This window comes from Oncorhynchus gorbuscha, linkage group LG11, assembly GCF_021184085.1.
Source record: "Oncorhynchus gorbuscha isolate QuinsamMale2020 ecotype Even-year linkage group LG11, OgorEven_v1.0, whole genome shotgun sequence".
Taxonomy (NCBI): domain Eukaryota; kingdom Metazoa; phylum Chordata; class Actinopteri; order Salmoniformes; family Salmonidae; genus Oncorhynchus; species Oncorhynchus gorbuscha.
In genome coordinates, this window is record NC_060183.1 from 34,792,481 (window position 1) to 34,804,606 (window position 12,126).

The following is a 12,126-nucleotide window of genomic DNA, read 5'->3' on the forward strand; positions in this document are numbered from 1 at the left end:
GAAGAGGGGATAACCGCGGCAGCTTTCCAATCTTTAGGGATCTCAGACGATATGAAAGAGAGGTTGAACAGACTGGTAATAGGGGTTGCAACAATGGCGGCGGATCATTTTAAAAAGAGAGGGTCCAGATTGTCTAGCCCAGCTGATTTGTACGGGACCAGGTTTTGCAGCTCTATCAGAACATCTGCTATCTGGATTTGGGTGAAGGAGAAGCTGGGGAGGCTTGGGCAAGTAGCTGCGGGGGGTGCGGAGCTGTTGGCTGGAGTCGGGGTAGCCAGGAGGAAAGCATGCCAGCCATGGAGAATCAAAATCAAATCAAATGTATTTATATAGCCCTTCGTACATCAGCTGATATCTCAAAGTGCTGTACAGAAACCCAGCCTAAAACCCCAAACAGCAAACAATGCAGGTGTAAAAGCACGGTGGCTAGGAAAAACTCCCTAGAAAGGCCAAAACCTAGGAAGAAACCTAGAGAGGAACCGGGCTATGTGGGGTGGCCAGTCCTCTTCTGGCTGTGCCGGGTAGAGATTATAACAGAACATGACCAAGATGTTCAAATGTTCATAAATGACCAGAAATGCTTATTGAAATTCTCGATTCTCGTGGATTTATTGGTGGTGAAAGTGTTATCTAGCCTAAGTGCAGTGGGCAGCTGGGAGGAGGTGCTCTTATTCTCCATGGACTTTTTAGTGTCCCAAAACTTTTTGGAGTTAGAGCTGCAGGATGCAAATTTCTGTTTGAAAAACCTAGTCTTTGCTTTCCCGACTGACTGCGTGTATTTGTTCCTGACTTGCATATCGCATATCGCAGGGACTACTTGCATATCGCGGGGACTATTTGATGCTAGTGCAGTCCACCACAGGATATTTTTTTTGCTGGTCGAGGGCCGTCAGGTCTGGAGTGAACCAAGGGCTATATCTGTTCTTAGTTCTACATTTTTTTGAAAGGGGCATGCTTATTCAAGATGGTGAGGAAATTACTTTTAAAGAACGACCAGGCTTCCCCGACTGACGGGATGAGGTCAGTATCCTTCCAGGATACCCGGGCCAGGTCAATTAGAAAGGCCTGCTCGCAGAAGTGTCTTAGGAAGCCTTTGACAGTGATGAGGGTTGGTAGCTAGACCGCGGACCCATAGTGGATGCAGGCAATGAGGCAGTGATCGCTGAGATCCTGATTGAAAACAGCGGAGGAGTATTTGGAGGGCAAGTTGGTCAGGATAATATCTATGAGGGTGACCATGTTTACAGATGTAGGGTTGTACCTGGTGGGTTCCTTGATAATTTGTGTGAGATTGAGGGCATCTAGCTTAGATTGTAGGGCTGCCAGGGTGTTAAGTAAATCCCAGTTTAGGTCACCTAACAGAACGAACTCTGAAGATAGATGGGGGGCAATCAATTCACATATGGTGTCCAGGGCACAGCTGGGAGCAGAGGGGGGTCAAAAACAGGCGTCAACAGTGAGAGACTTATTTCTGGAAAGATTCATTAAATAAATTAGAAGCTTGAACTGTTTGGGCATAGACCTGGAAAGTATGACACAACTTTGCAGGCTATCTCTGGAGAAGATTGCAACTCCTGTAGTTGGGTATGGAAATCTCAAAAATTTTGGTGGCCTTCCTAAACCAAGATTCAGACATGGCAAGGACATCAGGGTTGGCAGATTGTGCTAAAGCAGTGAGTAAAACAAACTTAGGGAGGAGGCTTCTGATGTAAACATGCATGAAACCAAGGCTTTTTCGGCTACAGAAGTCAACAAATGAGAGTACCTGGGGACACGCAGGGCCTGGGTTAACCACGCCATCAGAGGAACAGAGGAGGGGGAGGATGAGGGTATGGCTAAAGGCTATCAAGACTGGTCGTCTAGTGCGTTGGGGACAGAGAATAAAATGAGCAGATTTCTGGGCTTGGTAGAATAGGTTTAGGGCATAATGTACAGACAGGGGTATGGTGGGGTGCAGGTACAGTGGAGGTAAGCCCAGGCACTGAGTGATGATAAGAGAGGTTACATCTCTGGACACGCTAGTTATGCTTGGTGAAGTTCCAACATGTGTGGGATGTGGGACAAAGGAAGTGTCTGAGGCATGTTGAGTGGGATTAGGGGCTCTACAGTAAACTAAAACAATGATAACTATCCTAAACAACAGTACAAGGCATATTGACATTTGAGAGACATAAAGCGAGGCATAAAACAGTCACAGCTGTTGATTGGGAGCGCTAGCTAAGACAACAAAAGCTAATCAGCTAAGACAACAACAACAGGTAAAATGGTGATGAATGGGCAGAGAGGGACAGTTAATTACACACAGGGCCTGTTCGATAAACAAAAATGAACAAAATGGAGTACCGTGATTATTGAACAGTCCAGCAGGCATCAGCTATGTAGCCAAGTGATCATAGGGTCCAGTGACCAGCAATAGATGGAGCAGGGAAGCCGCGGGGTAGTTTTTACTACGCTAGCACGCGGGAGACACAGCGAATAAAGTTAACAGGCCGGGGTTAATAGAAGCTTCTGCTTCGACGTCCGGCAAAGGCCGGTTGAGGGCACAGCGGATAGCTGACCAGTCTTGGTGGAATGGCGGGGTGCCGTGATGACAAATGGTCCGGGACAGATGGCGAAAGAGGTGTTGTAGTTGTAGTAGTTTCGTTTGCTATCTGGGAGATGTGCCTGGCTTGCGGCTAAATGGTGCTAGCTTCAGGGCAGGGGCATTAGCCACTATAGCCAATAGGTAGCAGCTAGCTAGCAGTGATGATCCGATGTAAGGGACCGGATCTTACGGCAGGATCCGGTGAAGTAGAGGAGTTCAAGCCGTGTTGGGGTAGGGTTCGGGAGGTGATCACTGAGTAGGCCGGGATGTGGGCCTGGCTCAGGGCTAGCTTCAGGGCGGGGTCACTCGGTGGCAGCTAGCTAGCTGTGATGATCAGGAGTAAAAGTCCAGGGCTTACTGCAGGAATCTGGCGTTGTTGTGAGAAAACAGTCCGATGCTGGCAGGCTGGCAAGTAATATCCAGGCTAAAAAAGGTAAAGGTCGCTAGCAGTGGCTGACAATGACTAAATAGCTAATAGCTAAATTAGCTGGTTAGCTTCTGATGGCTAGTTTCTGATGGAGGTTCTGGCTATAAGGTATATAAAAAAAGTGGATGCGTATCACATTGGGTGAGGCGGGTTACCGGAAGGTATATTTAATTTAAAAATGGAAAAAATATTTACAAAAAAGACGAAAAATACAAAAAACACATGAGAGGATGACAAAACCACGTCTGCACTGCTACGCCATCTTGGATAAAATATGTCTTCTGCAGAGGGACAAGAAAGAGCCATGAGAAAATTAGATTTGATCAGTCTTGGAAATAATAGTGATGAAAACAAATTGGCTACGTATATTAAAAGAAGATGGAAAACAAGCTTTGAAGGAAGAATACTGGAGTTTTGATTCAGGTACATCCAACTTGCGCAAAAACAATATTGTGACATTTTCAAAAATAATATATATTTTTTATGCATATATATTTTTTTCACATTGCCACAGAGATGAAGGCTTTTTGAGTATTCACTCTTTTGAGAGTTTTCCTCAGAGAGCGAAAGCACCTGATTGTCCGGAGCAGCGAGAGTCTTCCAGGATGGCTCGTTATTGTCTGCCTTGAATCGAGCATAGAATGTGTTAAGCTCGTCTGGGAGGGAGGCATCGGTACGCAAGCTTGCGTGTGTGGATGTGTGTTATGGTGTGGGTGTGGTTTACTTTTCATCACACAAACATAACAAGATGTCCTTAAACTTCCCTCTTATAAATATGTATGATTTGATTCACAACCCCTACCCCCATCCACCCACCAACCCCTGCACCATCTTACTAGACAAAGCACTTCAAACATTGGGGGGGAAACGTATCTCCCTCTACCAGGCCCCCAACCCCTGATGAACTAATCCCTCGGGACCTAACACAGAATAATGATTGTTTCTAAATGGCTGGCTGTCCTAGACCAGAGTTATTGTTGTTGGTGTGTTCTAACTAACACAGGTACCTGCCATATACTGTATGAACGCAGAATGACTTTCAATTCACCAGCTGGTGGTACATACCGTGTGTAGGGACAAAGCCTGTCTTGTAAACATGTGCATGTGTCAAGTGTGTAATGTATAGTTTTTTTATACGGGAGGACTGTGTCCAAAACTATTTACCCCCTATTCTATTTCAAACAATACAAATCCTTGTGTCTGAAATTCATTAAAATGACATTATAAATGCATGGTTCTCTCCATCTGAAAGACAGTCCATTTAAGTCCATTACAGGATCCAAAATCAGACCCAAATCTAGGCTATCTTTTCTATTTCGAATTTTGTGTCACATTTCCTTTAATAAATCAGAATAGTGGTTCAGTTTTAGCACAGAGCAAATGGCATTAATGAGGATGATTGTCACTTAGGAGAGAGAGAGATACAGATGGAGAGAGAGGCACCATCCAAAGAGGAGGCACTACTGCAGTTTGCAATACTCTGCAAAATCAGAGATGCTGGGAGAGATGCTGGGAGAGGCATTAAAATACAAAAGTGAATGTGGTGATGATACACATAACCCCATAGGTTATCATTGATCCAACATAAGATTAGACAGAGACTGTACAGTGCACGCACACAGACACACACACACACACACGCACTACTGAGACATACAAAACTGAAGCAAACACTAATGATGTGATGGGGTAAAGAGGACAAATAGCTCAAAGCAAGTAGATCAGTCTATCTCCTCGGGTGTATGTGGCATACCCTGTAAATTGTCAAGTATATCTAGAGCATTCTTAGTTTAATAGGGAAATCCACCAACAAGTACGATCACTCTGAGTGTAGTCATCGTTTATCTTTTTTCATGTGCCACATTTTTTCATGTGCCACACATTCAGCTCAGACACCAAAGCTCAGTGGGTCTCAGATAGACCATGTCATGTGGTCTGTTTGTCAGTCTGCCTGTCTGTGATTTAGTGGTTCATGGCAAGCTCTTTGGAAAAACATGCAGGCCATATAGTACCACAGTATAAGTCATAATACCCATAAAACCTAGCGGTCAAACTGAAATGCTTCCAATCGTTTTTTTCACCATTCATTTTTGCCATAGGGGATTTTAGAAAGACTTAAAATAAGTGACTTGTTTCAGGAAAATAAGCGTATGTCGCACATCATGACTTCACAGGAGAGCATTGAACGTTGTGTTTTTAATCAAAATGCGCTTTTGGCATAAATGCATTCTGGAACATGTGAACTTTCATGTGCCTCAGTAACAAACTTGTATGCAATCTATAAATATGAATGAAATTGTTAAATTACGAGACCAGTTGGTTTAACTGCAGAAAAAGCATGGAACCTTCCCACTAGCCATGATTGGCTGAGATAATGCACTCATGTCGAGAGATGAGTTCGGATTGGTCTGCCATGTAGCAGGCTTCTGTCTCTGTTACATACACATACACAACTGTCACTGTCTGTTCATACACTCTTAGAAAAAATGGTCCCAAAAGGGTTATTCAGCTGTCCCCATAGGAGAACCCTTCTGGTTCCATGTAGAACCCTCTGTTAGAGCCCTGCATGGGCATACATTTCAAGCCTGAGCCCTACCCATGCCTACTCATGGCAGCTCTCTGAGTCTAAGTATCCATAGCAACGGCTCCGCTTGGGCTGCTCTGCTCAATAAAGAGACATGAGAGAGCAGTTTGCTACTTTTCGTCAGTCTAAACTCCGACAAAACTCAAGGAACATAATTATTTTATGTGAAATAATCTCTTATGTTTTATTTTTGATGAGGTTGAAGCACTTCTGACACCATGTTATGATCTTAGTTAGATATGATTGTACGGCACAGCAGAGCACAAATTTCTTGGCTTCAAAATGTTAGCAATCAATTTAGTTGTACCCGAACCCTGCCTGTACCATAGTTATTGAGGAAAAAGCAGGCCTTACCCAGCCCTAACCCGATGTATAATGTCGGTGCCCGTCGGGCTCGGTTCGGGGTAGCAGAGCTCTACCCTCTGTGGAAAAGGTTCTAACTGGAACTAAAAGGGGTTCTTCAAAGGGTTTGCTTATGGGGACAGCTGAAGAACCCTTTTAGGTTCTAGATAGCACTTTTTTTTCTAAGAGTGTATGATTTAAAATAATTTATTGATATGACTAATGTGCTGACTGTGATGCATTTACACTGACATACACACACTGACACAAACGCACACAATCACCATACACATTTACATAGATACAAGCATGCAGGCACACAGACCTGCACACAAACACACATTTACATTTTAGTCATTCAGCAGACACTCTTATCCAAAGCGACTTACAGTTAGTGCATTCATCTTAAGATAGATAGGTGAGACAACTACATCACAGTCATAGTAAGTAAATGTTTCCTTAATAAATAAGCAAAGTCAATGCTAGTAGGAAAAGACAAGTGGTAGCTTATTTTTTTTACACACACATATTTCAACTTGATACATATTATGGTAGGACATGGATTGATTTTAGTAAGAAATAGCTCTCTATGAATGAGGCCACGGCAGATAACAATGGAGTGTACCTTTTAACCAGTTGCCATGGTTACAGTTGCAGACTGATGAGTGTGTGTGCAGTCCAACTGGGGCTGCTCGGCGCAGTATAGATCCCTACCACAGGAGGTTGGTGGCACCTTAATTGGGGAGGAAAGGCTTATAGTAATGGCTGGAACAAAGTAAATAGAATGGTATTGAACTCATCAAATGATACCATTCCATTCCAGCCATTATTATGAGCTGTCCTCCCCTCAGCAGCCTCTTGTGACCTCTACACTAGTGCTCCACTTTCCACTGTACACAAATGTACATTACCTTACCACAAACTCACCACTCAAACTGGCCATCAAGCCATTAAATTAACTGTTTTGCCAGGAAAAGCACGTTGTAACTAACCTGATTCAGATTATCAACCAGCTAATTATTAGAAACAGGTGCCCTTGATTAGGGTTGGAGAGAAAATCTACAGGACGGTAGTTCTGCAGGAACAGGGTTGTAAGACCTCTGTTCTAACTATTGTAGATTGGTTATGCTTTGGAATGCTCCTTCAAATAAACAATCCTTACAAAATTTGGTTGCTGATTACTAATACTGGTCACCAACTTACATCAGCAATACATGTACAATGTAACATTCAAACCAGGACAAATCCACAAAAACACACTGCATATCAGAACCGACTGCGGACAATAATGCTGACAAACAAAAACCACACAGACACAGCAACTACAATACGATTCAGTTACCTTTTTCTTTCACCATGACCATTGATATCCAGGTAAAACTGATCAGAAAATGAGGGGTGATATGTAAAAAATGTGTCCAGGGCGATGGTGTGTCCTTGAGTGAAAAATGAGCTATGCAAGCTAGACAGAGGTGAAACATGCAGTAGAAAATCTATTTTACGTAATTCGATACGGCAGCATGGGGTATGCCTTCTGCCAGCCTATTTTCTACCCCCACTTCCCCCTCACACTCCCCTTGTATCCCCCTCCCCTCGCTCATCACCTCTGTTGTGTTAGCCCTCTCCTCAGTTCAGTGTCTAGGTGGCAGCTGCTGCCGTTTTACAATTATATGACCGACCGGCTCGATTCGGTCTTATGTAGAAAAATTTGAAGTGGTGTTTTTTACATTGGATAAATGTTGAGACACAGAGCTAGAAAATTATATCATACACTAAACTTGAGGAACAATGCGAAAATAATTCTACTTTAAAAGTTGATCAACACATACTGGAGAGGTCTTTGTCTACACCCATTCAGCATCGTTCACACCCTCTTAAGCTTTAGCCTTATCCCGTTAAGGATTCACATATGAGGCCATGCGCTAAACAACAGAAGATTTCAAGACTAAAGGCTGGTTTATACCATGGGTGTGTTCATAAATTTAATCTGCAGTGTTTTCTGGACGTTCGTAGACTCAGAGTGTTGTCAGATTGTACATTTGTAAATTCAGAGCGTTTCGCTCTGGCCAAGGAGTAAGGTTGATTGGAACAGCAGCAGTCAAACACCCAAGTTAACTGGCTAATGTTGGCTAGCTTGCTAGCTATGTTCACACACAAATGAGAGAACAGCTCCTTCTGACCATTTTACTCGCCCGAGCAGAGTTGGTTAGGCTGTTTTTATGTTATCCAGAGCATTGGTGACTGCAACTGTGCTGCATTCCGTGAATGCATTTCTGCAAAAGAAAAAAAAATGATAAAATAAAACAAGTTTATGTTCAAATGTCTCTCCTGTGAAGTAATGACACGTGACATACACCTAGTTTCCTGAAACAAGTCACATATACACTCCGGACCCCCAAAACATCCCCCTATATGTGACATTATGCCCACACACAAACATTATTTTGTCTGTTTTTGAGTCCCCGTACCTCTATCCAGCTATGCTGTCATGCTGTCTCTAGTACTCAGTCATTCAAATAGTTTCTTGGCCTGCCTCTTTTTATCTCTCTTGTTGTGCTCTCATAGTAAAACCACAGCTATTGATTCCAGTCTCCAACTAGACAACATAGGACAAAGGACTCCTGGGGGAGACATGAGTTTTGTTTGCTTGTTAGCCTATGAAAGACAGGCAACACCCTAACCAGTTGACTAAACACACAAATCTCCATGCAGTTGTGCTTTACTTCTATCCAGAAAATCATGTATTACTACTAGTGCACACAAACATTTGTCTTAAGGGGGACAGAGACTGGCAGCGAAGAGTATTAGACAAGTGGTTACAAGTGGAAAATATGTTTCTGAGCAGTGTGTACATATATATATATTTTTAATGTTTTTATTTATTTAACCTTTTTTTAACCAGGTAGACCAGTTGAGAGCAAGTTCTCATTTACAACTGCGACCTGGCCAAGATAAAGCAAAGCAGTGCGACAAAAACAACAACACAGAGTTAAACATGGGATAAACAAGCGTGCAGTCAATAACACAATAGAAAAATATGTATACAGTGTGTGCAAATGAAGTAAGGAGGTAAGGCAATAAATAGGCTAATAGTGGCAAAGTAATTATAATTTAGCAATTTACACTGGAGTGAAAGATGTGCAGATGAGGATATGCAAGTAGAAATACTGGTGTGCAAAAGAGCAGAAAAACAAAAACAAATATGTGGATGAGGTAGGGAGGTAGTTGGATGAACTATTTACAGATGGGCTGTGTACAGCTGCAGTGATCGATAAGCTGCTCTGACAGCTGACACTTAAAGTTAGTGAGGGAGATGTAGGTCTCCAACTTGGTGGTGGTGGCCAAAGGAGGTGTTGGCTTTGGGGATGACCAATGAAATATACCTGCTGGAGCACGTGCTACGAGTGGGTGTTGCTATGGTGACCAGTGAGCTGAGACAAGGCAGAGCTATACCTAGCAACGACTTATAGATGACCTGGAGCCAGTGGGTTTGGCAATGAATATGTAGCGAGGACCAGCCAACGAAAGCATACAGGTCACAGTGGTGGGTAGTATATGGGCTTTGGTGAAAAAACAGATGGCACTGTGATAGACTGCATCGACTTCGATGAGTAGAATGTTGGAGGCTAATATGTAAATGCCATAGCGGAAGTCAAAGATCAGTAGGATAGTCAGTTTTACGAGGATAAGTGGCATCATGGGTGAAGGAGGCTTTGTTGCAAAATAGGAAGCTGATTGTAGATTGAACTTTGGATTGGAGATGCTTAATGTGAGTCTGAAAGGAGAGTTTACAGTCTAGCCAGACACCTAGGTATTTGTAGTTGTCTACAAGTCAGAACCGTCCAGAGTAGTGATGCTAGTCGGGCGGGCAGGTGCGAGCAGCTATCTGTTGAAGAGCATGCATTTTGTTTTACTAGCATTTAAGAGCAGTTGGAGGCCATGGAAGGAGTGTTGTATGGCATTGATGCTCATCAGGAGGTTTGTTAACACAGTGTCCAAAGAAGGGCCAGATGTATACAGAATGGTGTCGTCTGCGTAGAGCTGGATCAAAGAATCACCCGCAGCAAGAGTGACATCATTGATATATACAGCGGAAAAACGTCCGCCAGAGAATTGAACCCTGTGGCACCCCCATTGAGACTTCCAGAGGTCTGGACAACAGGCCCTCCTCCAATTTCACACACTGAACTCTGAGAAGTAGTTAGTGAACCAGGCGAGGCAGTCATTAGAGAAACCAAGGCTGTTGAGTTGGCCGATAAGAATACGGTGATTGACAGTTTCGAAAGCCTTGGCCAAGTTGACGAAGACGGCTAAACAGTACTGTCTTTATTGATGGCGGTTATGATATCGTTTAGGACCTTGAGCGTGGCTGAGGTGCCCCCATGACCAGTTCGGAAACCAGATTGCATAGCGGAGAAGGTACGTTTGGATTCAAAATGGTCGGTGATCTGTTTGATCACTTGGCTTTCGAAGACTTTAGAAAGGCAGGGTAGGATGAATTTAGGTCTGTAACAGTGTCTCCCCCTTTGAATAAGGGGATGACCGTGGCCGCTTTCCCAATCTTTAGGAATCTCAGACGATACGAAAGAGGTTGAACAGACTAGTAATACGGGTTTCAACAATGGCAGTGGCTAATGTTAGGAATGGATTGGATTTAGGTGAAGGAGAAGCGGGGGGGGGGGGGCTTGGGCCAGTAGTGACAGTGCTTCCTAGTCTCAGTACAGTGGGCAGCTGGGAGAAGGTACTCTAATTCTCTATGGACTTTACAGTGTCCCAAAACTTTTTTGGAATCAGTGCTGCAGGATGCAATTTCTGTTTGAAAAGGCTAGCCTTTTCCAACTGACTGTGTGTATTGGTTCCTTGCTTCCCTGAAAAGTTGTATAATGTGGGGACTATTCGATGCTAGTGCAGTACGCCACAGGGTGTTTTTGTGCTGGTCAAGGGCAGAGTGAACCAAGGGCTATATCTGTCCTTAGTTCTACATTTTTTGAAAGGGGCATGCTTATTTAAGATGGTGAGGAAAGCACTCTCAAAGAATAACCAGGCATTCTCCACTGACGGGATGAGGTCAATATCCTTCCAGGATACCCGGGCCAGGTCAATTAGGGAAGGCCTGCTCACAGAAGTGTTTTAGGGAGTGTTTGACAGTGATGAGTGGTGGTCGTTTGACTGTGGACTCATAACAGACGCATGCAATGAGGCAGTGATCGCTGAGATCCTGGTTGAAAACAGCAGAGGTTTATTTAGAGGGCAAGTTGGTAAGGATAATATCTATGAGGGTGCCCATGTTTACGGATTTGTGGTTGTACCTGGTAGGTTCTTTGATAATTGAAATAATAATTGAGGGCGTCTATCTTAGATTGTAGGATGGCCGGGGTGTTAAGCATAACCCAATTTAGATTACCTAGCAGTACGTACAGATGGGGGCAATCAATTCCCTTTTAGTGTCCAGGGCACAGCTGGGAGCTGAGGGGGGTCTATAACAAGCGGCAACAGTGAGGGACCTATTTCAAGAGAGATGGATCTTTAAAAGTAGAAGCTCAAACTGTTTGGGCATAGACCAGGATAGTAGTACAGAACTCTGCAGGCTCTCTCTACAGTAGATTGCAATTCCACCCCTTTAGCAGTTCTGTCCTGATGGGAAATGTTGTAATTGGGGATGGAATATCTGAATTTTTGGTGGCCTTCCTAAGCCAGGATTCAGACACGGCTAGGACATCAGGGTTGGCGGAGTGTCCTAAAGCAGTGAATAAAGCAAGCGCCTGGGGACACACAGGGCCTGGGTTAACTTCTACATCACCAGAGGAACAGGGGAGGAGTAGGATGAGGGTACGGCTAAAGGCTATCAAGACTGGTCGTCTAGTGCGTTGGGGACAGAGAATAAAAGGAGCAGCTTTCTGGGCGTGCTAGGATAGATTCAGGGTGTAGTGTACAGACAAGGGTATGGTAGGGTGTGAATACAGTGGGGGTAAACTTAGGCATTGAGTGACAATGAGAGTTTGCATCTCTGCAGGCGCCAGTTAAGCTAGGTGCGGTCTCCGCATGTGTGGGGGGGTGGGACAAGGGGGCAATCTGAGGCATGTTGAGCAGGACTCGTGACTCTGCAGTAAAACAAAACAATGAGAGCTGCCCTAAACAACCGTACACAAGGTATATTGACGTTAGAGAGAGGCATAAAAGCAATCACAG

At 43.9% G+C, this 12,126-nt stretch overlaps 1 protein-coding gene across 10 annotated transcripts in view; it reads right to left on the reverse strand.

Moving 5' to 3' along the window:
* Positions 1-12,126, reverse strand: part of LOC124048543 (actin-binding LIM protein 1-like) — a 155,707-nt gene that overhangs the window by 109,574 nt on the left and 34,007 nt on the right. For 6 of the 10 annotated variants that reach the window (XM_046369434.1, XM_046369433.1, XM_046369428.1 and 3 more), the window contains exon 1: positions 7,280-7,468. The exons of the other annotated variants lie outside the window; for them this stretch is intronic. In XM_046369434.1, the coding sequence (XP_046225390.1) occupies positions 7,280-7,418 (139 nt within the window). In that variant the 5' untranslated portion in view covers positions 7,419-7,468. Of the gene's footprint in view, positions 1-7,279; positions 7,469-12,126 lie in introns of those variants that run through there. 10 annotated transcript variants of the gene reach the window in all.